The sequence below is a fragment of the Pelobates fuscus genome, chromosome 10, assembly GCF_036172605.1.
Source record: "Pelobates fuscus isolate aPelFus1 chromosome 10, aPelFus1.pri, whole genome shotgun sequence".
Lineage (NCBI taxonomy): Eukaryota > Metazoa > Chordata > Amphibia > Anura > Pelobatidae > Pelobates > Pelobates fuscus.
In genome coordinates this window covers 110,261,032-110,288,932 of record NC_086326.1, presented here as the reverse complement: position 1 = coordinate 110,288,932, position 27,901 = coordinate 110,261,032, and the positions used below count along the sequence as shown (strand labels likewise).

The 27,901-nt window shown below is 45.3% G+C and overlaps 1 protein-coding gene across 1 annotated transcript in view; it reads left to right on the top strand.

Moving 5' to 3' along the window:
- Positions 1 to 27,901, top strand: part of LOC134574785 (T-box transcription factor TBX1-like) — a 129,014-nt gene that overhangs the window by 46,995 nt on the left and 54,118 nt on the right. The window contains exon 5 of the mRNA XM_063433863.1: positions 2,477 to 2,632. Coding sequence (XP_063289933.1) covers positions 2,477 to 2,632 — 156 coding nt within the window. The remainder of the gene's footprint in view (positions 1 to 2,476; positions 2,633 to 27,901) is intronic.

Here is a 27,901-nt window from a genome sequence, read left to right as displayed (position 1 = left end):
GTAAAGATAGAAGCAGCAGGGAGCCCCCCATGTCACCCATCGCTCTATGGGGGTCAATATGACCACCATAATAACATAAGTGAGATTAAAATATCCTGAATGCCCCTCCTCGCTATACCACGAGTAGGGGCATGTCTACTAAACAGTGAGCAGCTTGGGGCTTCTCACTGTTAAAAAAAAAAAACCCTAGTACCCCCCCAGAGCGGTGGGGTGGGGGCCCTAAAGGATTATGGGGGTGGACCTATTTTCCTCCCCCCGGCCCCCACCCCTGAGCGGTGGGTGGGGACCAGAAATAACAATGAGGAGGGACCTAATGTCCCCCCCCCCGGCCACCACCCCTGAGCGGTGGGTTGGGGCTCTAAAGGTTATGAGGGGGGGGACCTATTGTCCTCCCCCCCCCCCCGAGTGGTGGGTGAGTGCCATAAATAACAATGAGGGGGGGGGGCTATTGTCCTGAGTGGCAGGTGGGGGCCCTAAATTAAAATGTCCCCCTCCCCCTTCCAAAGTGACTAGGGGTCCCAAGCCCCTAGCCATCCCCCCCACCCAAATAAAAAAGAATCCCCTACCTACCCCTCACCATAAATGAGTGAGTTGGAATAAAATAACTAACTACCTGTAAAAAAATAAAACTTACCATTTGATGTTTTCTTTTTCTAAAATCTTCAATTTTCAGCCCCCCAAAAAGGCCAAATAAAAACCATAATACCCGTCAAACTTGTAAAAAATAAAATAAAAAAAACGAGCGCAAAAAAAATTAATCCATCTTCACCCGGTGAGGGCACAGCGCAGACTGAACTCCGCAGGTTGGGGTATAGGCTTATAAAGGCTTGAAATCCATCCAATCAGAGTGCTCTGTGTCATTTTACACAGTGTGTGAAAGTTCTTTGGAATTTTCCCACGCTATGTAAAATGACACAGAGCAGGGAACAAAGTCCCGAATTACGTTCTAATACGAATGGAAAAACTGTTCTCATTCTGTTAGGACGCAATTCGGCAGTTTCGCCTCCGTCCTGTCTAAATGACAGGATGTTCGTGAATTCTGACAGGAAGTATCATGGGAACAGGAAGGAAAGCTTAGAATTGTGGGAAAATTTCTCTGACCACCGGAAATGAAGCACACTTTGCTCCTCCACTGGTCAGAGATGGTCAGGCGTAGGAAACCTCCATAAAGAAAACTAGAGCAGATAGGAAGAAATTAAGAACAGATCCTGAGAGAGGAAGAGAAGAGGAATCGATTAAAGAAAGGTAAGTTCGGCATGACAGTGCCGCTTTAAATGCATGCATATTTTTACTGGAGGTATATACAGTATTTTTATTTTTATTGTATTTGGACAGTGGAGTCTCCCTTAAAGTATTTTCCTTAATCCACATTTCTTTTAGAATAATTTAGAGATAAGAGTGATTTTAAATTATGTAATCAGGATGTATATACTTTAAGTAAGTCCTAGGGATTGTGTGTATAGCTCCATTTAAAAAAATGTGAATGGAGTTATCAGTAAGGTAATAACAGCCATGGTAGCAGTAAGGTGAAAACAATAGGAAAGCTGTCAACTACTTCCTAGTTTAGAAGAGATCAATCAATGAACGCTCCAAGCAAGCTGTAGTGGTTATTCTGCCAGAAGTACCCAGGTACCCCCTGTGTGTAATTAGTCAAGCCGTGCAGGTCAGCTGAAACTCTCAACCAAAGATCACAGGAGAGTTCAGGAGAGCTACCAGAAATTTCTGCTTGGGAACTTCTGTGTCTTTGGCTTTAATAGTGGAGGTGGGAAGCAAGGCTGGGGCTTGAATAGGCATCCTGTGCTTAGGAGGGCTATCTGAGTCTGATTTGTGTACTGAATTAGCACAGTTCACTATATCCATCAAGTCCAGCCAACCTTCCTAGTCACATGGAGACTTATAGGGCCTAGATGGGCTGCTACAGGGCACCAGGGGAAGAAAAGGTTTGCCAACCATACTGCCTGGTGCAGTTAACCAATGACAGCCAAAGGAAACAAGCCACTGTACTTGCCTGTCTTTTCTTTTTTTTATTGTATATTTATTTGTTATTATTATTATTTTTCCAAGGAAAATTGTCTGTCTTTTAGGGCATGCAAAATCTGATGACTCAATACAATGGCAAAAGATGGCATCGGGCATCTTATAATACACACAAAAATCATGATATGCTTAGTTTGGCTTTCAAACAAAACAGAGCAAAGCAAATTACCACTTATGGAAATTATAGACAATATAATTATTTAAATTAGTGTAATCTCTGTAATCACATACACTTGCTACATTACTTCCTTTGAACATATCAATAAAGTAGCAATGAAATGGTGAAATAGTGTGGAGTGCTAATTTGTGGTTGTTATGTGACTATATTATAAAGGTGATGCCAACAACGCATTTCACATACTGATATTATTTCAAAAGTTAAAAGAACATTTAATTCAAATCCATTCTATGTGTGTTATTCTTTTATATAATTATACAGATAATTCTGAACTCCATGCACCGATACCAACCAAGGCTCCATGTCTTGCTCTCTGATCGCCACAGAGGTGGGGAATCACGTGCTGATCAGAACTTTGTCACTTTTGTATTCCCTGAAACCCAATTCACAGCTGTTACAGCTTATCAAAATCAGAGGGTAAGCACTAATTTTTTACTCAACTTCTATTTCTTGACCTATTTGGACCACACATTTCTGAATATCTACCTTTACACATTATTAAGGCCCACACATAATTCAGGTTTTAACTATCAGGATTTGGTAGATAATTCCCAGATTTTACTATTAAAATTAGGTAAAGTCATGATTTTATTAATGACACGGAGGCGAGTATTATGCTTTCTCTTTCCTTTAATTTCGCTCAGCAGCAAAAAGAGAGATGTATACAAAAGAGAAAAATAACATAACATTGCATAGTAACAGTGCTACCAAACAGCACCCAGCACCCAGAATATAAGGTGTAGCACTCCATAACTCTTCCTCTTTCCGTAGCGATCCAAAGACCAGCAGAACCGAAAACTGTAAAACCGAACTGAACTGGAAACTGGATAGAAGCCATATGTCCATCCTCCATGGGATAACACTGTTATCCCCTCTCAAAGCCTCTGAATGTTGACAGATGCATTCAAACAAAAAAAAAGAGAAAAATGATAATAACAAAATTTGTGACTCGACTTCAACGTATATATGAAAACACTGTGACGTATCATCAAGAAAAACACTTTATTATTCACAAATTATTCATATGATATAGTTACTCAAATGTGTTACCTGAGATTACATGTCCTGAACCTATTATGTGTACTTCTAATCACATATCATAATCCATGTTGTCGTTCCTTAAAATTATCATCCCAGTATCCCAATCTGAGGGAGGGTGGGAGGGAATACTACTCACCTCTGTATCATTAATAAAATCATGACTTTACGTCATGTTAATAGTAAAATCTGAGAATTTTATTAAAAGACACGGAGACTCCTATAATGCTATTTTAAAGCTGAGCCACAACTAATTTTGAGAAGTGCTGGATTGGTCTAAAGTAGTAGTTTCAGAAAGTGGATTCCATAGACCAATCTGCAGCCTTCAATATGTCTTCCAGTCTACAGCCTATTGTCGACGCCTTCGAAGTCATAGCTCCTTTGACTGAATAAGAGGAGAAAACCATGGTATCAATTCCAACTGAGGCTAACAACTATTTGGCCCAGCGAGCGAGAGTAGGTGTAGACACTGGTGGGTGAATGAGATGAATAATGGGCCGTCTTGTGACGGGTGCAATGGAGATGTGCCCAGCTCCATGTGCCCAGCTCCAAATAGTAAGGAATTTTATGTTCCTTCAGACATAAAATTTGGCGAAGATTTGGTTGTCCTGGTAATCTATGGTAAAAGACGTTCTTGGTTGCAGGCTTCGTCCTTCGTGAGATATCGAAGGATACTCCTTCTGGGGTGAACACCTGGGCTTGCCAATCCAAGCTCCAATGCTTCCAGGAGCTGAATAACTGATGTGGGTAATCTTTTTGAATATAGAAGGTTGAAGTCTCCAATCTCCAATGTCCCTCAGGAAACGGGAGTTTCAGTCCGCCGTGTAATTCTCCAGACCTGGTATGTGCTCCACAGTCACGGATATGCTGTGTCGTAGACAATAATGCCAGACGTTTCAAGCCAATACCGCTAAGATTTGTGATTTGGTGCCCCCGGATGATTGATGTAGTGGACGGCGGAAATGTTGTCTAGTTTGAGGTGGATCGAACAGGAGATATCCTTGGGAGAGAATGGCAAACAAGGCTGCCAGCAGCTCCAGACAATTGATATGCAGAAAGGATTAGTCTATGGACCATCTGCCTCCGGTGGATATGGGACTGCAACGCGCGCCCCAGCCATTTAAGCTTGCATCCAATTCTATCATGAGATCTGGGGTGGATCCGAACATCGCTAGCTCATGCCCATGCCACATGCTTCCATGTGGGCCAGCCACCAGTTCAATTCTTCCCTGGATTTCTTGTCTAGCGAAATGCATGTTTCGTATGAGTGGCCACTTCTTAAAGGACCACTATAGTGCCAGGAAAACATACCCTCAGGGTCCCACTCCTGTGGCGCTGAAGGGGGAGGAAGGGGTTAATCCCTTACCTTTTTTCCAGCGCAGGGCTCCCTCGGCGCTGGGGACTCTCCTCCCTCTTCTGACGTCCCTGGCTGAATGCGCATGCGAGGCAAGAGCCACGCGCGCATTCAGACAGTCTCATAGGAAAGCATTATCAATGCTTTCCTGTGGCAAACCTAGCCACTTCTGGACTATATTTACTAGAGGTTGTCCGTAGGCTGAATGTGTACTGTGTATCTTGATTGTGTATGTATTATATTATGGCCGTTCGCATGCTGGCAGCCGTACGCTTCTAGCATGCAAACCTTTCGTTTGACGAAACACGGCTATCCGGGCCGTTCGCCAAACGAATACGGGCTCCCCAGGTAGACCACACACTCACAGTCGTGTGGCACTAATTAACCGATTGCAACAATGTTGCAATCGGTAATTGAAGGCTCTCCTAGGTGGCCGTCGTTCGGCTACCGACCATGCGGCGGTCGGCCATCTTGGATCCTTTGTCTCTGCAGCGGTGTTCAGTCGTCGAGAGCCTGGAACTGAAAACGGCTACTCAATGATCCGAACACCGCTGGACTTCCAGAGCGTTCGGGAGTTCCGCGTTCACCACATTCTGTTCCCCATCGATGTTCGGTAGTTTCAAACCGAACTCGATGGTTAAGTGTATTTTGTGCGGCGTTCGGTTAGTTTAGCTGGGATCTGAGCGGTATTCTCACTAAATGTGCCCGCAGACCCCAGCTATCTACCGAACGGTCGTTCGTATGAAAGCGAGTAATATTATGCAAAATATGGATTTCTATGTGAATTGCCAGTTTTGCTGCACGAGGGGATAATCCACTTAATCGTCCATTTTAGTGGGAGGATCCCTCTCGTGCAGCAATGCCTGTTGGGATAATTATACTGCCTGATGGGAGAAATCCCCTGTAACATCTGTAAGGAAACCCCTTGCAAGGGGAACTGCATAAATATGGAAGTCTGTGAATAAAGCAAGTTAGTTGACTCCCAAACTGTGTTTCGTCCGGTTATTGGGAGGATTGGGGATATTGCCGTGCTTTCTAACTCTGACTGTGGATTACCTATGATACCAACGGAGATCGTGGACTATACTACTGCATTCCGTTACAATTGGTGGCAGCAGTGGGATCCGAACCTTACAGCCGAAAAGCAGTGTTCGTGTAAACTGAAACTACCGAACAAGGAAAGCAAGGGCAATTCGTATGGAGATTGATTATACCGTACTGAAACGGCAGACTTTAAAGGAGCTACTGGAAGCCAGGGGTAAGATAGCCAGCAACAAATCCAAAGCTGTGCTGATCGCTGAACTGATGGAGGGAGACGGAGCTCGCAGCATTACACCTCCACCAGCCATGGAAGAGACCCCATACCAGAGAGAGCTGAGAACCAGGATGGCGTTTCTGCCACAGCCAGTACCCATGGAGATAATGACCGTGCTGATGTCAGATGTACATGATTATCTGATGGCAAACCGCACACCAGAGACACCGCCTAGGGCAGAGTCTGTTACTGCCTCCATATACGGACGGTAAAACCCAAAGTCCCACATCACGCATTTAAAGTATTTTGTGAAGAAAAAGATGAGATTGACGGGTATTTACAAGATTTCGAGAGGCTGTGTGATTTGCACGACTTGGAACCCGCAGTATGGGTACCCCTACTGGCAGGCAAATTATCGGGTAGGGCGGCCGAAGCCTACCGCGCTGTGCCCCGAGAGGACAGCAAAGATTACCCAAAAGTAAAAAGGACGATCTTGGAGAGGTATGCCATTACCCCAGAGGCGTGCCGGCGCAAGTTCAGGGGCTTGCGCAAACCTGAGAAAGATTCCCATGCAGAGTGGGCGCACAAGCTGGATCAAGCATCACAAGGCTGGATACAAGCCAGCAACGCTACCAATATGGAAGAATTGCGGCAGTTAATGCTGCTGGAGCAATTCTTTAATGGCTTGTCCCCAGAAGCACAAGAATGGGTGAGAGATCGAAAACCACTCACCCTAGCCGAAGCGGCTAGACTAGCGGATCAACATTTTGATGCCAGGAGACATCACGGACTCCAAAGTAAGACTTTTCCTCGACTTACCGGGCCACCCAGTAACTTTTCTCCTACCGGCCCCACAGTAACCCTGTCCAGGCCCGAAACCAAATAATCCATCACCCCCCTCTCGATACAATGGCCGGGCTAACATCCAATGTCACACCTGCAAACAGTGGGGACATATTTCCCGAGAGTGCACGCAAAACCGGAGCAGACAAGCGTGGAACCAGGTGCGACAAAATTTGACACCAAGGGCTGCTGCGCATCACTATCAAGTAGCACCGGCCACCCAGGAAATGCTGAGCGCCCAGACCGAGGAGCCTCTAGGAGTACTCCACGAGGTGATGTCGGTCCGAGCCACCGACAACCGGCAGCATCATCGTCAGCTAGTGACCCTGGAAGGGAAGGAGGTACAAGGGCTCCGAGATTCGGGGGCCACTCTAACTTTGGTTGCACCGCATTTAGTCCCAGGTTCAACTCACACTGGCGGTGTCCCAGGTTCAACTCACATCAGTGGCAGTACGGGTGGCAGGGGGAGCAGTATACCGGCTACCCACTGCCAAGGTACATTTGGATTGGGGTGTGGGAGAGGGAACTGTGGAAGTGGGGCTTATGCAAAATTTACCCGCAGATGTTGTACTGGGGAATGACTTGGGCCAGATGACTTCTGCTTTTATACCCCAGGCTCTGTACCAGGAAGCCCATCCAGTGACCACACGGCAGCAGGCTCGCACCACGGCTCCACCGATACACTCTGAGGCTCAGGTAAGAGACGATGAACCCCACACGACTCACATGTCCTGGGATACCCCGACTACCTTTGTGGCAGAAGTAAAGACAGACCCCACCCTACAAGTATATAGGGACCGGGTACACACTGACCAGGCAGGGCTAGAGGGGGAGCGGTACACGTGGGAGAAAGGGTTATTATACCGCGTCGCGGCGAGGGAAGTGGGAGGGTCCGTCATCCTGACAACCAAACAGTTAGTGGTACCACAGAAATATAGGCAGGAGCTACTTAGGATCGCTCATGATATTCCCTTGTCCGGACACCTAGGGATGACCCGTACCCGATATCGCCTAACGCATGCTTTCTTCTGGCCCGGAATTTCTAAGGACGTGCGACAGTATTGCACCTCCTGTGACGTCTGCCAGCGAGTAGGTAAACGAGGGGACCGCCACAAAGCCAAGCTATGTCCCCTACCCATTATTGCAGAGCCCTTCAGCAGGGTAGCCGTAGACATAGTGGGGCCCCTGCCAAAGCCCAGCCCCTCTGGCAAAAAGTATATCCTAACTATAGTGGACTACGCCACCAGGTACCCAGAGGCTGTAGCCCTCACTAACATTCATGCTGAAACCGTAGCTGAGGCCTTAATGAAGGTATTCTCCAGGGTAGGGTTTCCCCAAGAAATAATATCTGACCGGGGCACCCAATTCACTGCCGAGGTCACCCAACATATGTGGAAAGTATGTGGCATTAAGCCAATAGTCAATTCCGCCTACCACCCCCAGTCCAATGGACTATGCGAGAGGTTCAACGGTACGCTGAAGCAGATGCTTCGTACGTTTGGGGAAACCCACAAGGACTGGGAGAGGTTCCTACCTCACCTGCTCTTTGCATATAGAGAGGTCCCCCAGGAATCGACAGGATTCTCCCCGTTTGAGTTGCTGTTTGGGAGGAGGGTGTGGGGACCCTTGAACTTGATTAGGGAACACTGGGAGGGAGAGAGTAATACAGATGGAACCCCTATCGTATCATACGTACTGGAGTTCCGGGACCGTCTGGAGGCGCTGACTCAGACTGTGCGCACCAACCTCCAGGCGGCCCAGCAACGCCAGCGGCGCTGGTACGATAGAGGAGCCAGAGACCGCAGCTTTCAGGTGGGGCAGAAGGTTTTAAAACCCGTCCGCACAGACAAGCTGCAGGCCATCTGGCAAGGCCCATATCAGGTGGTAGAGCAGAGATGCGACACCACCTATGTGATTGGCCCCTGCTCAGGGGTAGGGAAGAGACGCATGCTCCACGTGAACATGCTCAAACCCTACCATGAGAGGATAGAGGATGTGACGGCGATCTGCGCCTCAGCCTCAGAAGATCAGGAGAATCTGCCCCTACCTGACTTACTAGAACCGGAAGAGCCGATAGAGCCCTCCCGGGGGGTTCAGCTGGGGGAGCGGCTAAGCCCTCAAGAGCGTGCACAGGTACAAGCGCTGATTGTAGCTAAAGGGGCTACCTTCTCCAATTTACCTGGGTACACTCCGCTGGCCACCCACTGAGTTGAAACCCCGGGACAGCTACCTATGCGACAGGCTCCATATCGGGTCCCTGAGTCAGTCCGGACCCATATGAAGGCAGAATTAGACGAGATGTTACAGCTAGGGGTTATCGAACCCTCAGATAGCCCCTGGGCATCGCCGGTAGTCCTGGTACCTAAAAAGGACGGCACAACCCGGTTCTGCGTCGACTACCGGAGGCTAAACGACAAAACGGTGTCTGATGCCTACCCGATGCCCCGGATAGACGAGCTGTTAGATAAGATGGCACGGGGCCAGTATCTCACTACCATTGATTTGTGTAAGGGATACTGGCAAATTCCCCTAGCCGATGACGCCATCCCCAAGTCGGCGTTTGTCACTCCGTTTGGCCTGTATCAGTTCAAGGTCATGCCCTTCGGAATGAAAAAAGGTATGCCTGTGCCTACTTAGATGACATAGCCATATTTAGCCAGACCTGGGAAGAACACCTACGCCATATAGGGGCTATTTTAGACCGTATTGGGGAGGCAGGGTTAACCTTAAAGCCCAGTAAGTGCCACATAGGGATGGCTGAAGTGCAGTATCTGGGGCACCGAGTGGGGTGTGGGCAGCAGAGACCCGAGCCAGCCAAAATTGAGGCCGTGGCAAAGTGGCCTACCCCAAGGACCAAAACTCAGGTGCTAGCTTTCCTAGGGACTGCAGGGTATTATAGGAAATTTGTACCCGACTACAGCGCCCTGGCCAAACCCCTGATGGACCTGACCAGAAAGAACCTTCCCCGACAGGTTGTCTGGGCCCCAGAGTGTGAGCAGGCATTCCAACAACTCAAGACTGCTCTGACTAATGCTCCTGTATTAACTGCTCCTGATCCAACTAAAAGATTTCTTGTCCACACAGACGCTTCCATGTTTGGATTGGGGGCAGTGCTGAGCCAAGTGGGAGCAGATGGCGGAGAGCATCCCGTAGCTTACTTGAGCCGAAAGTTGTTGCCCCGTGAAGTGAGCTACGCCGCCATTGAGAAAGAATGCCTGGCCGTGGTGTGGGCCCTTAAAAAGCTACAGCCGTATTTGTATGGACAACCTTTTTCCTTACTCACAGATCACAACCCGTTGGTGTGGCTGAACCGTGTGGCTGGGGACAATGCCAGGCTGCTGCGCTGGAGTTTGGCGCTGCAGCCCTTCGACTTCACCATCCATTACCGCCCAGGGAAACAAAACGGTAACGCCGACGGGTTATCCAGACAAACTGAACTCGAAAAGTGATCTGTGAGTACTCTCCCGGACATCCCCAAGCCGATCCGTTGGGATCAGACTGTGTATGCCGGCTTGGTTCTGGGGGAGCATTGTGGCAAACCTAGCCACTTTTGGACTATATTTACTAGAGGTTGTCCGTAGGCTGAATGTGTACTGTGTATCTTGATTGTGTACGTATTATATTATGGCCGTTCGCATGCTGGCAGCCGTACGCTACCAGCATGCAAACCTTTCGTTTGACGAAACACGGCTATCCGGGCCGTTCGCCAAACGAATACGGGCTCCCCAGGTAGACCACACACTCACAGTCGTGTGGCACTAATTAACCGATTGCAACAATGTTGCAATCGGTAATTGAAGGCTCTCCTAGGTGGCCGTCGTTCGGCTACCGACCATGCGGCGGTCGGCCATCTTGGATCCTTTGTCTCTGCAGCGGTGTTCGGTCGTCGAGAGCCTGGAACTGAAAACGGCTACTCAATGATCCAAACACCGCTGGACTTCCAGAGCGTTCGGGAGTTCCGCGTTCACCACATTCTGTTCCCCATCGATGTTCGGTAGTTTCAAACCGAACTCGATGGTTAAGTGTATTTTGTGCGGCGTTCGGTTAGTTTAGCTGGGATCTGAGTGGTATTCTCACTAAATGTGCCCGCAGACCCCAGCTATCTACCGAACGGTCGTTCGTATGAAAGCGAGTAATATTATGCGAAATATGGATTTCTATGTGAATTGCCAGTTTTGCTGCATGAGGGGATAATCCACTTAATCGTCCATTTTAGTGGGAGGATCCCTCTCATGCAGCAATGCCTGTTGGGATAATTATACTGCCTGATGGGAGAAATCCCCTGTAACATCTGTAAGGAAACCCCTTGCAAGGGGAACTGCATAAATATGGAAGTCTGTGAATAAAGCAAGTTAGTTGACTCCCAAACTGTGTTTCGTCCGGTTATTGGGAGGATTGGGGATATTGCCGTGCTTTCTAACTCTGACTGTGGATTACCTATGATACCAACGGAGATCGTGGACTATACTACTGCATTCCGTTACATTTCCTATGGACGCTGGCTCCTTCTCACTGTGAAAATCACAGTGAGAAACATGGAAGTGCCTCTAGCGGCTGTCAATGAGACAGCCACTAGATGCAGGATTAACCCTAAAGTAAACATAGCAGTTTCTCTGAAACGGCTATGTTTACTGCAAAAAGGGTTAAACCTAGATGGACAAGGCACCCAGACCACTTCATTGAGCTGAAGTGGTCTGGGTGCCTATAGTGGTCCTTTAAGCAGGATTCCTTCAGTCTCTGCAAAGCACGGTAGTGTAATGGGCCCGGGAAAATCGCCTGGATGGAAGCGGCCAACAAGCCGATGACCCTCGCTAATTGACGCAGGGATATGTTTAAAATGGTTCATCAACTGTTTTATCTCCTTCTTGATATTTGATATTTTCTCTGTTGGAAGACATAGGACCTGTTGGATGGAGTCGACTCGAAATCCCAGAAACTCTATATGTTGGGATGGTTGGAGTACTGATTTTTCCCAGTTAACCAGGAAACCTAGGTTTTGAAGGAGATGTACGGTCCATGTCAGATGGACAGTCAGTTGTTCTCGCGTTTGTAAAAGTAGGAGGATATCGTCTAACTAGATGATTAGTCGAATTCTGTGTAGTTTCAGGGCCACCTAGGTTTAAGCTAAAAATTGACGATGTGTGGGTCCACCTCAGGGGTCTTTGCTACCATGTCTGGTATGACAGGTCCTTTGCTTATTACGACCCTCTTACGAACTGTCAGCGCCAGGTATTGCGCAATATGCTCCGGTGGTTTCCACTCTGCGGAGCAAGGGTGGGGTAGGTTATCCGGATTGAACAAATTGGTCACCTTCGTGTCCCGGATTTCGCCTGACCCTGTTATGTCTGACAGCGCAAACGTTTGGGCAGCCTTGGCCGTTGCGGATGCAAATTGCAAATTTCGTCCTCATAAGCATCCGAGTATGGCACGTCTGATCCCTCCTCCTCACTTTTATCCCAATCGGACAGCATATCTTGGGCCCTCATCTGTTTCCAACTTCTGGCCACTTTTGCCCAGCCAGTGGCACCATTGCGTAGTTGTTGCTCGCCATCATAGACAGCCTGAGGCGTGTCGGTCAAACCGGGGGTCTCCTGGGTGTGAGGAGGGACGCGCGTGTTTACGCTTGCTCAGGGCTTTCCAGCCCAGCAAGGCTACACTAGAAGTGGCAGAAGACTGCAAGGTGGCTAGAGGGGCAGGGTGTGCCTGCATCAGAGCCTGTGTGATAGTGTGGGTAATAGTGGAGGACATAACTCCCACGGCCGATGTTATGGCCTTGCTAATGGAGTTAGACATTGTTACGTCTAACAGGCATTGAAATTCTTCTGAACCCATTAGATTGGCGTCACCTATGAGGTCAGAGATAGGGGCCCCAGACAGTGGCAGTGGGTGGCCAGAAGGCCCATCGCCAGCAGACTGCATGCTGAAGTTAAAGCAGGAACGGCATCCTCCCACAAGGGTGTTAAATAGGTATAAAGCCCAGCAGAGCCACTTGGGGTCCTATTAAGGTTAGAAACAAGGAGAAAAAAATGGATAAATTAGGCAAATGTTGGGGCGGAGCCTAACCACCGAGCAGACCAGACGTGCTGTACAGCAGCTCCCGCAATAAGCGACGAAAACAGGGGTATAAACCCCGATAACGGACACGATCTGGAGCCGGGGTGCACTCAGCGAAGCAGGGTAACCATGGGGCATCGAAAGAATCAACACACGAGTCGCAAATCGCCCGGAAACCCGATCTACGTTAATGGGGCCTACCTGAGCCAGAGCCAGGGAGAGACGGCTGCTCTCCTGGATGGTAAAGCCAGACATCAACCCCTTCAAGCACTTACTTCTGCTCCTCCCCCCCCCCTTACTCCCGCAAGTGGAGTAAACCCGGACCCCAGAGGCAACCGAGTTTGTGGCAAGAAGATGCAGACCTGCACTCCAGCCTGGGGCTGGGGGGACGCCCTCTCCGACACCTATATTGCAACGGGCCACAGGAACCCAGAAACAGACACGCACCGCCTATGCAGAGACGGCATCGGGTGATGGAGAATCGGATGGGGGCCACATGTAATCGCTGATATGGGACACTGTCACACTGCTAGCACCGAGTATCTTGGGCGCTGACATGCTCTAACAGCGAAATTGCAGATCCTACCGAAAGGTTGGACACGCTTGTGGACAATAAGATTTATATTATGCTTGCCTTATACCTTGCTACACAGGTAAACTGTATTATGCCATGACACATACCACTTGCTTCAAGCAAACGATTACTAGAGGTTAGACCACATACCTATACAGACACACTCTTGCCAACAAACCTAGTACACACTCAGGGCACACGCTCACATGCACTTGAATCATAAACATGATGTATATATGTACATTGGTGACCATAGTACTTGTTCAACGTAGGAGTACTGAACTACACAGACAGGGAACCAGTACATATAGAAATATTACTATTGTCTTTATGTCAAACACCCAATCGTGTAAGCAATAGCCTATGTGGGAGACACTAACGGAAGGGAGGCACTAGACATTCATGGAAGTCGTGTGACAGTTAACTTAGCCCATACAACGGCTATACCCGCCTACAATCTATGAATACCTGTAACGCTATTTTGGTTGTGTTTTGTTGTGTTCTGTTTGGGTGCTCTGGGAGAGAACCCAGCCTGACTCACGCTATATATATTTAAATTGTATTGTATACTGTTACTCCTTTGACAGCCTGACATGATAGGCATTGCTCTTGGCTCTACTATGTTTTTGCTAAACGACAAGATAAAAATGAAAAAATGAAGCATAGCCATGCCGGAAATGTACTATTTCAAAGCTGACAATGTCTTAACCCCATACTGTAACCGACTTATACGTTTCCCTCTTCTTTTATGTACCCCATCACAAATGCTTCAATAAAAGAAAGATTGACACAAAAAAAAAAAAAAAATTAGGCAAATGTTGCTTAATCCAGCCACACTAAGCTAAGGAGTCAATAGGAGCAAAGAAAACTATAGCATACACAGACAATTTCAACAATACCAGTGTGTCAGAGGAATAGGAGCCGTGTTCCACCTAATAACCAGACCCACACTGAGATTCCCGCGATGACGGAAACCATTAAAATGGCCGTCGTGAGCGCACTGCACATGTGCGGCTATCGGGATCCAAGCAGAGCTCACTGTTCGCAAGAGTCCCATAAACAGCACTATACTCACTGAGAAACTTGCGACGAAAGCCACAGGCAGGTCCCAGCGAACGCGGTTTCCCGCAGTAGTGAGATGGAAAGGTTGGGAAGAGAAAGGGGGAGCCCTTGTTGCCTTCCCTCTGCCAGGCAAATGATTGCCAAGAGGGAGGCAGGGAAAGGGGTCCCTAAGGGAAGGGAGGGGGGTAGAAACCTACCCAGATATGTATAGAGGGGAAACTAGCTGGCAAACTCCCCAGACAGTAAAAAAACAATCACACAGAAGTAGCAATTAGGCTAACATAATATGACTCTTGGTAATAAAAATACAGTTGTGTAGTGTAGAAAAAAGGAATGCACTTAGCTGGTCTGAGGGAGCAGCAAAGAAAGCGGAAGAGTTATGGAGTGCTACACCTTATATACTGGGTGCTAATTGGTAGCACTGTTAGTTTGCAATGTTATGTTATTTTTCTCATTTGTATACATCTCTCTTTTCGATTCTGAGGGAAATTGAAGGAAAGAGAAAGTATAATAGGAGCCTCTGTGTCTTTAATAAAATTAATATTATGTTATAGAGTCAGCACTAAATCTTATTTGTGATTAAGCATAGAATGTAAAAATATTCCACAGTTTGTAAGGCACATAGAACACTTAGGTTCCCAAAGTTAGTGCACTCGAGGGTTCTTTCCTCACTACCCTATTCTAAGGAACAAAATTATGTTCTTACTTAAAAAAAATGCACTTACCTTTTTTATACTGTACTTTTATCCATCTATCAATTTGTGTTGTGTATATACAGGACTAGTATTTTCTCACTAATAGGTCCCTAATTTTGGATGTGGTATTGTCATTTATGATGTCTAGAAATTTCTGAGTCCTGTTTAGTTCTATCTATATTCATGGATAACCCAGGGTCACCTGATGCAGGATTTTTCAGTGTCCTATATGGATATAGCAAGATTTGTTTTTCCACATCCCATTCCCATACTTCCCAACATATATGGGAAGTATGGTATATATGGATTCAGGTTGGGTGGGCAGGCCTTCTGGGAGGGTGTCAACAATGAAAACCTGCGTCACTGGTGACACCAATAATAGACATGCCTGCCCAGAAAGTGGTTGTATTGATGGGGTGTGTCAGCCAGGCAACATGCCAGGTTGACAGACAGCTTGCTGACAGGATCCCACCATACAGAATCATGTAGCTGACTAAATGTGACAGGTCACTAAATGAGTCATGTGCAGTCAAAGGTGAGGTGCCTGCGTGCACTGGAAATCATGCACCTGTTCACTTTTGTCTATATTGTACCTTAGAAGAGATCATGTCAAGAACTAGTATCAAAAGTGTCCTTATTAGGAGAGTGTAAAAATAAATGTCTTTATATTCCAGAGCTTGAAAGATTGAGTCTCACAACCATACCACTCTGTATATCAAGTATGTCAAACATGTAGGGCCCACAGTGAACATATTTGCGGCCCGCCTGCCCTGGGGTCGCTTTCAGCTGTGGCTGCGACCTGCAAGACAGGAAAAATATTTCCTGATTCTTGCTCTCCGGCAACAAGAGGGCAGAGTGGCTGTGTGTCTGCTGAGCAGACTAGAGCAGCCACTCGCCCTTCCCTCCTGCTCGCAGTGCCAGAGGAGCGTCTGGCCTGCTTCAGCATCGCTGGAGCTGGAACTGAAGGACGGAGAGCAAATTGTAAGGTAGGAGAAGAGGGGCTTGGGGGAGAAGGTACAGTGTATTAATTTGAGGAAGGGGGCACCCTATTAATTTGGGGGGGATTGGGCACTGTATTCATTTTGGGGAGGGAGGGGGCACTGTATTAATTTGGGGGAGGGAGGGCCCTGTGTATTAACGAGGGGGCCAGTGTATTAATTCGGAGGAGGGAGGGGGCACTGTATTAATTTGGGGGAGAGAGGGGGCACTACATTAATTTGAAGGAGGGGGCACTGTATTGATTTGAGGGAGGGAGGGCAGTGTATTAATTTAAAGGAGGTGGCAATGTATTCATTTGAGGGGGCACTATTAATTTGAGGGAGGGAGGGGACTGGTGTGTTAAATTGGGGGGAGGACAGTGCAGAGTGATGGTGATTGTGGGGGGGAGCAGTGTATTAATTTGAGGGAGGGAGGGGGCAGTGTATTAACTTGGGCCAGTGTATTAAATTGGGGAGGGTTGACAGTGTATTAATGTTAGGGGGGTAGCAGTGTGTTAATTTGGGGAAGTCAGGGGACCATTGCATTAAATTGGGGAAGGGAGGGTAGTGTATTTATTTGTGATAGGGAGGGGGCCAGTGCATTAGAGTGGTGGGGGCAGTGTGTTAAATTGGGGGGAGGGAGGGCAGTGTATTAAAGTAGAGTGGTGGGAGTGGGGGCAGTCTATTCAATTAGAGTAGAGGGGCAGTGTATTAAATTAAGGGGCAATATATAAGATTGGGTGAAGGGAGCAGTGGATGAGTGGAGGGAGGAGGGGCAGTGTGTTGGATTTGGGGGCAATGTATTAGAGTGGGAGGAGGGGCAGTGTGTTAGATTGAGTCTGCATGGAGGCTCTGAATGCTCTCCATGGAGATGCTGTTTGGCTGCGCAGCTTTTTGCCACACATGCACAATAGCCTCCCAATGCTTTCCTACGGGAAAGCATTGGATTGGCTGAGATCATCAAGTTTGATCTAAGCCAAAGTGAAGAACACACTCATAGAACTTCAAAATAAAAAAGATAAGGTAATTTGTTTTTTACAGCTGTGGAACAGCATACATTCACCATTTCAGTCTCATTACCAAACATTTCTTAATATGTCAAGGTAGTTGGACTGAAATGTTGTTTATATGCAAATGCATTTCTTAAAATAAATTTGCTCTTTTATTTATTTTGAAGCTATCCGAGCTGTTCTTTTACATATGAAAATTGACAGTTGTTCTGTAAACCAAGTTTGATAACTAATTAAGGCTATGAAAATGTAACTATCCTTGTCAAAAGCATGATATATCATATTACAGGACTGTAACAGGCATTACACTAAAGTTAACAAACATGTTAAAGTTCTTGGGTCTGATATTCCACCATAAGGAGTTCATAAAAGGAGAGCATGTCTATAATTTGGCATGACATTCCTCAAACTTGGCTAAGGTATACATTGATATGCTTAAAAAAAAAAGAAAAAAGTTTTAAGATTTAAATATTATGTATTCCTATGCTAAGAATACCTTGATGACTTCTAAAGAGTATATCATGATGGAAGTGATAAAAAAAAGAGTACAACCAGAGTGAATGATCAGAAAAATCAATCACTGAGGATGTATTGGTTGAAGGGTATAACCCAAAGTAATAATAAAGAGAGAAGAGACTGGAATGGGTTAACTACAGAAAGTGCTCCCAAAAGCAGTCTCTATACCCTTAATATAACTGCTCCACCAGTATGAAGCAACAAGTTTCTAATCATAGAGCATTAATGGAACTAAAAAAATAAAAAAAAATTGACCCCTCTTAGGGGAAAAAAAAATATATATAACCAACGTGAAAAGTGTATGCTTTTTCAAGCACCGATTGGGATAGACAACACTCTTTAAAAAACCTACAGCCTCCAACAGCCTCCTGACATGGGATAGTTTCCATCCAAAGCCCTTGAAACAATGAATACCTATCGGTCAATATCTAAGGGCACGTAGGAATTGTAGCACTATCCAGGGATTTAAAACCCAAGCTAACATCCTTCGACAACAATTCAAGGATAAGGGCTATCCCTTGAAACAATGAATACCTGCAATACCTTGAAACAATGAATAACAAAGCCCTTGAAACAATGAATAGCTATCGGTCAATATCTAAGGGCACGTAGGAATTGTAGAACTATCCAGGGATTTAAAACCCAAGCTAACATCCTTCGACAACAATTCAAGGATAAGGGCTATCCCAATCGGTGCTTGAAAAAAAGCATACAGGAGAGCCCTGGAGAGACCCTTCTGACTAATAATAAACCTCCAATACTTAAAAACCCTCCCCCAAGTATGATTGCAACATACGACGCAGGATGGGATAAAGTAAAATTGGGCATTCAGAGATTCTGCCCTCTTCTAATCGGCGACATCCATCTTAAAAAGATCTTAGGTCCAAGTGTGGAAATGACAGCACAAAGAGGCAAAAATGTAAGAGACCTCCTAGTCCCTAGTCATTTCCAATCACAACACCTCAATACGAAGACTTGGCTTAATACACCTATCTTCGGCTCTTTTCAATACGGGCGCTGTGTTGCCTGTAAGTACATTAAACGAGATTCTAAAACCGTATCTGACAGTGAAAATAAACAACTTTTCAATATCACTTCATTTTTTAATTTCAACACCTCACTTTTAGTGTATTTACTTACCTGTGAATGTGATTGCAAGTATGTAGGAAAAACTTTTCTCCCTTTCAAAGAAAGGATTAAAGAACATGTCAGGTCACCGAAACTTAGCATTGAAACTCCGATCGCTCGCCACCTGAAGGAACATCATTCAGGTAAACCACATGGTCTATGGTTTTGTGGTTTATAACTAGTGAAACGAGATAAAAGAAGGGGTGACTATGACAGGGTCTTAAGACAATGCAAGAGTTTCTGGATCTACAGACTCAAAACACTACAACCCAAAGGGATGAATGAAGGCTTTTCCTTTGCACATTTTATCTAAATTACCTGTGTAATCTTTATGATTTATGGACTTGAGTAATTATTTAGAATGGATCATTTAATCTAATAGACAGTTTAGATGTTCAGTTCATACTTTTAGCGGTACTTACCCTTTCCAGGGGCCGGCTGGGGTCCTCTGTTCAAGCCGCGCGCGGCCCTGCTGCTGCATGAGCCGTGCGCGGCTCGTCCGACGGCTGCAACAGGAAGGCGGGCAGTGACTGCGAGAAGCAGTCACGTGTCCCGCCTGACTCTAAGAGCGCGCCGCGGGTCTCGGGCGCGCTCTTAAAGGGACAGTGGGAGCCTAAATTGGCAAAGGCCTCCCATTGGTCCCTGTCATGCCACACTCCCCATACACTTACCTTTTGGGGGCGTGGATGTGACAGGGACCAATCAAAATAGATGTTAAGATATATATCCTCACCTCTTTCCCTTAGTTCCTTGCCCTATCGTGGTTTCTGTTTCAGTTCCCTTTAGCGCTTGTTGTATTCAGTTGTGTTCCTTCGTACTTGACCTTGGCTTTGTTTTCTGACTACGTTATCTCTTTATCCTTATCTCTTCTGTTTACCGGCTTGCTGTTTACTGTGTACCAGACCCCGGCTAGTCCTAGTTTACGCTGTCTCTTTGTGCCCTTGACCTCGGATCGCTCCTGACTCTGTACTTCTCCTATATACGTCGAGTCCGGCCACTCTAAGGTCCGGTAGACGTATCTCCCCTCTGTTGTCTTCTGTTTAGTTGAATCCTGCGTGTTGGGGTATATTTTCATTACAATACTCTCTTTAATTTATAAGTTACCTTGATGTCTGGTTTATGCAGAATGATACCCTAATCTATCACATATATATATATATATATATATATATAAATTAACACCACATATAACACTGAACCCACTGTGGGATCTTTGACTAATATGTACTATCCAAGACATTGTGGACTAGGATATGTCTAATTTATACACATTTTAGAGTTGCTTATCCTAGTGTCCTGTTTTTGAATCTTATTACTATCATCATCCCCTTCCTAGTTGTTCCATTCTAGACTCTCATATATATTCTTTTATATTCACTTTTTGTCCATCCTTTATATATACACATATTCATGATCAGCTCAATTTGTTCTTCATATGAACTATACACACTCACCATTGATTCCCTGTTTAGGAATACGTGGTAGTTACACTACTTTTTGGCATTGAAGGGGTTACCCTCCTCATGCCAATATTTGGTTATCGTCACTCCCTTAGCCCCGCCCACAAATAGTGCCGTCTGAATATCATCATGACGTCACGAAAAATGGGCCGGCACTAGAGGGTTTAAAAAGTGGTTAGCTCTTGACAAAGGCGCACGTAGGCGCCAAAACGTTCACACAACGGGTTAGCTCTTGACAAAGGCGCACGTAGGCGCCAAAACGCGCGTTGAGCATTACCTAGTACATTATGTACTTTATTTAGGAAATCTGCTCTTTTTTATAATAATTTGATTGGGATTGGGGGGGTCTCCTTATTTATTTATTATTTAGGAACTATTATATCTAGGTTACCGTATTAATAGCCAGCCGTACATCATACATTGAGACTCTCTAGTTTTCTTAGTATAGGCTGGCGGGAATGGTGTAGTGTATCGATATATGGTACACTGATCTACATAGTATCTTTTTGTTCATTGAGCACTTGGTATCTAGTTTATACTACAGTTTTCTTTTCAATTTATATAATTCTTCTTGCAGGGACACCTTAGATGTTCATAGTGTAGTGTTAAGAGAGACTTACTTTTTCATTTATTGGTGTCCGGCCGGACCAATCATACTACTCGTCTCTCTTTCACAGCAAGGCACTTTTCAGCTTAAAATTGGGTGATCAATGGAGCGTTATAATCAGGGTTTATGATTCTTTTGACGGTCAGTATGTGACCTTTACTATTAGTTTGGCTCAATACTGCTGTTTATCTCCCCAAAGGCTCCTTTACCACCTTTGCGCACAATCGATTCTGGAGCTCCCCTGATAATAGCAAGTACCGTGAATATATCTGCTGGGGCTATCTTCATTAGACAACATTTATATGTGCAATCATATGCACATTACTTTATTAAGAGTTTCTTTTCGTTCACACCTCGTATCCTATGTTGCTGGCCCACAGACACTTTGTAATAAAGAAGCTGCTGACATACAGTTATTTTTAGTGGCCATCAGATACGGTGTGTAATTACTGCTTATATCGCAGATTAGCAGATGAACCTATTTTAGTTTATTTTATTATTTAGTTTTTGTCATTATTACTGTTTATACACTTTTCACGTTCGATATATATTTATTTTTTCCCCTAAGGGTGGTCAATACATTTTTTTTTTTTTATTCCATTAATGCTCTATGATTAGCAATTTGTTGCTTCATACTGGTGGAGCAGTTATATTAAGCGTATAGAGACTGCTTTTGGGAGCACTTTCTGTAGTTAGCCCATTCCAGTCTCTTCTCTCTTCATGATGGAAGTGAGTTCCTGTCATACTTCCTCTTGACCCTTGCTTTCATCATGCCACTCCCCCTTCATTCAACCTACATCACACCTCAGTAAGCTGTCCTTTTTCATTCGGCCATAATCTTGATCTGCCAATTCCAAAATGCTTGCATGTGCTAGCGGGCATGCATGTTAACATACCATAAACTATGATGCAGAACGCCTACTGCCATCCTATGTTAAAGCTACAGTACAGCACAAATATTTGTAGGCTAAACACATTTATTATATCATTGTTTATTATCCAGTTTTTCCCCAACCAATCACTATTCACTTGAGCCTGTTTAAATCCTTCTCCTCTTATACTACAGTAAAACTGTCAAAACTTTAACTTGGGAGTAGTACTGCATCCAAGTGATGTAACCCACAATGCAATTACAATATTGTAAGGCATGTATTGTAGGCATGTATGTGAAAAAAATATATAACTAGAGTTTTTTTGTCAGCAAGTGTTGTATTATAAAACTGACAGATTGCCCCACATGTACATATCCTGGACCATCAACTTATTTATTTATAAAACATTTTAGCAGAATGGATACATTAACATTTCTCTTGTTTTCAAGTATGTCCTGGGTCCACAAAACATTACATTGTTACAATAGAATACAATATTACAAAAATACAATATACAAACTATATATATATATATTACATAACAGGTATTAAAGGGACACTATAGTCACCCAGACCACTTCAGCTCAATGAAGTGGTCTGGGTGCCAAGTCCCTCAGGTTTTAACCCTTCAGATGCAAACATAGCAGTTTCAGAGAAATGTTTACATTTGGGGTTACTCCAGCCTCTAGTGGCTGTCTTCCGGACTGCCACTAGAGGCGCATCTCCGACGCTGGAGGCACATCTCGCCTCCATCACGTAGAGCGTCCATAGGAAAGCATTGAGAAATGCTTTCCTATGGACACTTTGAATGCGCGCGCGGTACTTGCCACGCATGTGTATTCGGCTCCGTTGACGTCGGACAGGGGAGGAGAGGTCACCAGCGCAGAGGGAGCCCGGCGCTGGAATAAGGTAAGCTGCTGAAGGGGTTTTTACCACTTCAGCGCCACGGGAGGAGACCCTGGGGGTGGGGGCACCCTTAGGGCACTATAGTGTCAGGAAAACCGCTTTGTTTTCCTGACACTATAGTGATCTTTTAAATATATTCAACCATGACAGGTGCATTCTGTGCTGAGGTATATTTCTATAGATCTCTTAAAAGATTTTAGATTGAATGAAGATTTGACTGTGTCCCTGAGGTTATTCCATAATTGTGGTGCTCTGTAGGAAAATGTGGATTGAGACACTTTATTTTTGTATTGTGGTATGCAAAATATCATGCTAGTGCTGGATAGGAGGTTAGAGGAGGTGGGAACAGCTGTGGAGAGCATTCTTTTCAGGTAGGGTGGGAGCTTCCCAGAAATGCTCTTATGCACAAGGCTGGAAAGATGAAGAGTGCGTTGGGATTCCAGCGATAGCCAGTTTAGGTCTTTTAACATGTCACAGTGGTGGGTAAAGTAATTACATTCTAGTACAAAGCGACAGAATGAATTATATAACGTATAAAGTTTATTAAGGTGGGATTGCGGTGTGGGTGCATACACTACATCCCCATAATCAATGAACGGCATTAGCATTTGTTGCACTGTTTCCTTACTGTAGGGCTTAGGCAGGATTTGTTTCTGTACAGGGAACCTAGTTTTGGTTAAAGTTTTGAAGAGATTTTTTCAATGTGAAGGCCAAAGGATAGATTGGGGTCTAGCAACGTACCAAATATTTAAAAGAGCAGACTTCTGTCAGTGTGCATTTTGAATTTGTTTTGATATAGTGTTGATTTTGTAGTTTACATAATTTAGATACAGTTCCAAAGATCATTGTAACTGTTATGTCAGTGTTTAGGAGGAGTTTGTTATCCGCTATCCACTTTTCTACCTCTATGAATTGGTTTTGGAGCACAGCCTCAAGCTGCGGTAGCTTGGGTTTACTAGCGTAGATTCCAGTGTCGTCTGCATACATGTGTACAGTTGAGGATTTGCAGACGTTAGGCAGATCATTTATAAATAATGTGAATAGCAGGGGGCCGAGTATGGAGCCTTGGGGAACACCACATGTGGCTGGAAGAGAGAGGGAAGCGCTATCAGTAATGGCCACATATTGCAATCGGTCTGAAAAATACGCTCAAAACCAGGTTAGCGGATGATCACCAATGCCTGAGTTTTTAATTTTTTTTTTAATTCTTTATTTTGGCGTGTATAGTTATGACAAACATGCCGGCACTGCCACAACAGCAGTTACCGGCCATTTTGGGTTTATTCGACATAGGTGACATCTGCACATTTGTTTTTATAAGTTTCATGCTTGGTTCAGGGTTAAACAGTAGCTATGTCAGTATAACCGGCAACATAAAACGTTGAAGATCAGAATGCAGACTGACATTAAGGTTAAGTAATAAGATAATACAAGTACTTGCTTAACAGGTTAGCATTAAGTGTTAAGGTTAACAAAAGAGAGTAATTTGATAGTCGGTGGTGTGAGAGCGTAGACTTTCGAGCTAGATCAGCTGACTATGTTCGTGGTATTATCTATTCTGTAGCATTACATTGCGGGGTATTTCTGTAGATACATTGCTTGTAGATAGTGTAGGTATCAGGCTATGCTTCTCTAGTTAGTTGTGCTAGAAATTCCATGCTACATAATATATATGACATCTATATGTGTATTTAGTGTTACAGTATGCATGACTAACTGGCTCTTAAAATGGCAATGATACCTCGTCTGTGCTATACATATTAATGACAGTATTAGTAGGTCTAACGGCAGTAGATGTGAACATTCTAGACTACAGTGGGGGCTATTGTGGCTTAGCACGCATATAGTTGAGCGCTCTAATATATTGTATTGACCCCTGGGGTCGAGCCAACTGCATTTAGGGTAGGTAGATAATGCTCTCAGGAGGCATTTAAAATAATAGGAGTTGATTAAGCAAGGCAAATAAATAAGAAGAATAGTGTGCAGGGTCTGCAACAACAGAGGAGAGATACTAGTAAGGGTTGTCCTGCACATAATGTAGAGCCAGTAAGTGTGACACCCAGTGGCTGTTGCTGATCAATGAAACTCAGAGAGTTTTCCCGATACCCATGCTTGCTACTAGCGTCTCATATCGAGACTGAGTCCCAACAGCTTTTTGTGCCCTCTCCACTGATCCCAGGCTGCAGTAGGGGCCAGTTTACAGTTCCCATTGCTTCTGCTCGTTGTGTCACCATAAGCTGTATCTCGGTTGTCTGTGTTCCCAGAGTGGCAGCGTCGGTACATTCTCCGTGGATGTGGGAGTTGCTGTGTGGTTATACTTCTCGAGGCCCTCAGGTTAGGAGTACTGCAACGGGTTCCGGGCAGACTAGGTCGCAGACATGCTATGAATGTCCAGTCTTGTTTGTTCCGGCACTTTGGTATGGGCTTGCTTTGTTGCTTTGGAACTTTTGGGTCAGGCCCGAGGCCCTTAGCTGCGGGGGGTGAGTGGTTGCATCGGGCTGCATTCCAGGGCACCCACAGGTGTCTACGCTGGCACTGGTGGCTTGGGTAGGTTGCACTCCCTGTCGCTCTGATGCTGGGTTGACCTTTTTTGGGAGCTGTATCTGCTTAGGTCTCCACCTGCCGTGCTCCGTCCTTGCATTTTTTGGCGCTCTCCCCTCTGGTCGCGTATCGTTCCTTGTGTGGCCTGGGTTCAGCACCGATCCGTATTGGTGGTAGGGTCTTTTGTTTCTGCTCCAAGTGTGTCCAGAACTGCCTGCAAATGGCCTCAACCTGGCGCTGAAGTCTGTTGCCTAGTCACTGGGGTTTTGGCGGTCTGAGTGAGTAACGCCACTGTCGGCCATTTTGATTATGCCTTGTGTTCCCCGCTTGCCTGCCACCCTCCCAGGGGTATTTTGTAGCTGGGTGGTCTCCGACGAGTTGTATGGACCGGGATGACCCCCACCGGTCCTAGGGGGGGGGAGGGAAGGTGCTTTGCTGGGGTCCTAGATGCTTTCGTGCTCAGGGAGCGCCCGTCTCTCTGTTGCACAGTGTCTGATATGCCGCAAGCCTCGGCGTGTCTGTTAGGCTGAGTTGAGGTTTGAGAGAGGTACCATTTGGTGCGGTAGCCTCTCTCGGTAACGATTGTAGCGGTTTGCAGCCTGTGGACTCGATGGCTGGGCAGGGTGCCCCGGTTTTTGTTCCCAGACGTGGGAGCTCTTACCCAGCATGTCTGGGCTGCTTGGCTCCGCCCCCCGAGTTTTTAAGTTTTTGTAAAAGAATGCCATGGTCTACTCTGTCAAAGTCCTTTGTAAAGTCAAGTAAAATAGCTCCAGTTAAGTCTCCTTGTTCCATGCTAATTTGGATGTCATTTGCAAACTTTTAAGAGGGTAGTCGAAGTGATTTGGAGGAAAGTCTAATTGATCAGGGGTCAGATAATTTGATCGTTGATAATATTCACATAGTTGCTTGTGGACACATTTTTCGAAGATTTTTGACAATACTGGAAGCAATGATAGGGGGTGATAGTTAGATACCAAAGTATTTTCACCACTTTCATGGATAGGTACAAGTTTTGAAGTATGCCAACGTTTGGTTATGTATCCTGACACCTGGGACTCATTGATAAGGGTAGTGACAGGTTTAGAAATTGTTGGCTCACTGAGCTTCAGCAACATTGCTGGGATTTGATCTGGTCCACACTGGTTTTTCATTTTTAAATTATTAAGATGTCTATTAACGACACTAACAGGCACATGTCTAAAATTGATTTTCTCTATATAAGGATTTTGAAGATTTGTCAGGGCCTGATCTTTATTTGCGGTCTGAAAATGAGTGTCATCATGTGTCAATGAGTGTTATCTTAGCAACCAGAGCGGTAGCACATCCAACAAAATATTTATTAAAGGTATTTGCTATATCTAGAGGGTGTTGTAGTGTTTGGTTGTCCATTTCGACAGTGGAAGGTTGGGAGTTGATTGTGGGGGTTTGTATGGTATTTATTATTTACAAAAAGATTCTTGGGTTTGATAGGTTGTTGTTCAAATTTTCACTGAAATATTGGGCCTTTGACATTTTTGTTTTGTGCATGCATTTCGCCATTGTCTGTAGGTACAATGACCGTTCATGCAGCCAGTATGCTTAAACTTTTACCACTGTGAATCTCTAAACTGGTACATTTAAATGAAGTCAGCTGTCATAAATACATACTTTGGTGAAGCAGCTGAGGATTGATTCAATTATACACAGTTATAGAATAACAGATAATGACGTGGCCCAATAAACATAATTTTCTGTGTTTGACCTCGGCTTCGTATTTGACTTTGTGACTTCTGATATCCTGACCCAGCTTCGTATTGACCTTGTATTTTCTGGTATCCTGACTCTGCTTTGTCTTGCCAGGCTACATTTGAGGAAATGGACCATAGAATGGGACCAATTCGCTCAGGCCTTCCAAGCCTTGTTAGCCAGAACAGCTCACCTCTCTCCTGAGAGGTACGTGGTTGCTGCTACCTCCCCAACCTGTGCCTGTGGTGCTTGAAGCTTCTGATCAGAACAGTATGACCACAAATCTGACATCACCTCCTAGATACGGTGACAATCCTAAGATCTGTCGAGGGTTTATAAACCAAATAGAGTTTCACTTTGAAATGTCTCCCAGGTCTTTTCCCACAGAAAGGTTAGTTTCTTTATGCATCAATTAACTGACAAGACCTTGGAATGGGCTAATCCTTTATGGGAGGCAAACAAAGATCAAGTTTATGACTATAAAACCTTTTTAAGAGCTTTCCATAAGGTGTTTGATCCACCTGGCAGAGAGAGGTGTGCCGCTGAATCTCTTATGAGGATTAAGCAGGGTACTAGATCTATAACGGCGTATGCTATTCATTTCCGCACTCTTGCCTCGGAGGTGGATTGGACCAATAGTGGTTTAGTATATGCATTCATGGAAGGGGTTAATGATAACATCCTGGATGAGGTATCAGCCAGAGACCTTCCAGTCCTCCTAGAGGACCTTATCGATTATCTTATCAACATTGATAACCAGTTAAGGGAGAGAGCCCAACAAAGGAATCGTGTTAGACGTCCTCCAGTTGCTGTATCTCCTAGGGCCTCAGTACCTGATATTTCTTTGTCTATGGATACTGAGCCCATGCAAGTAGGGGTGACCAAATTGTCTGAGGCAGAGAAACAATATAGGAGAAAGGAGGGGATCTGCTTATATTGTGGCCAGAAGGGGCATATCAGATTGATTTGTCTGGTGCGTCCGGTAAACTTCACCTAAGGTCACTCAGGGAACCGGCCTTGTGTGTGACATCAGAATCCCCTATATTACCTCATAAACGCCTACTCCTCC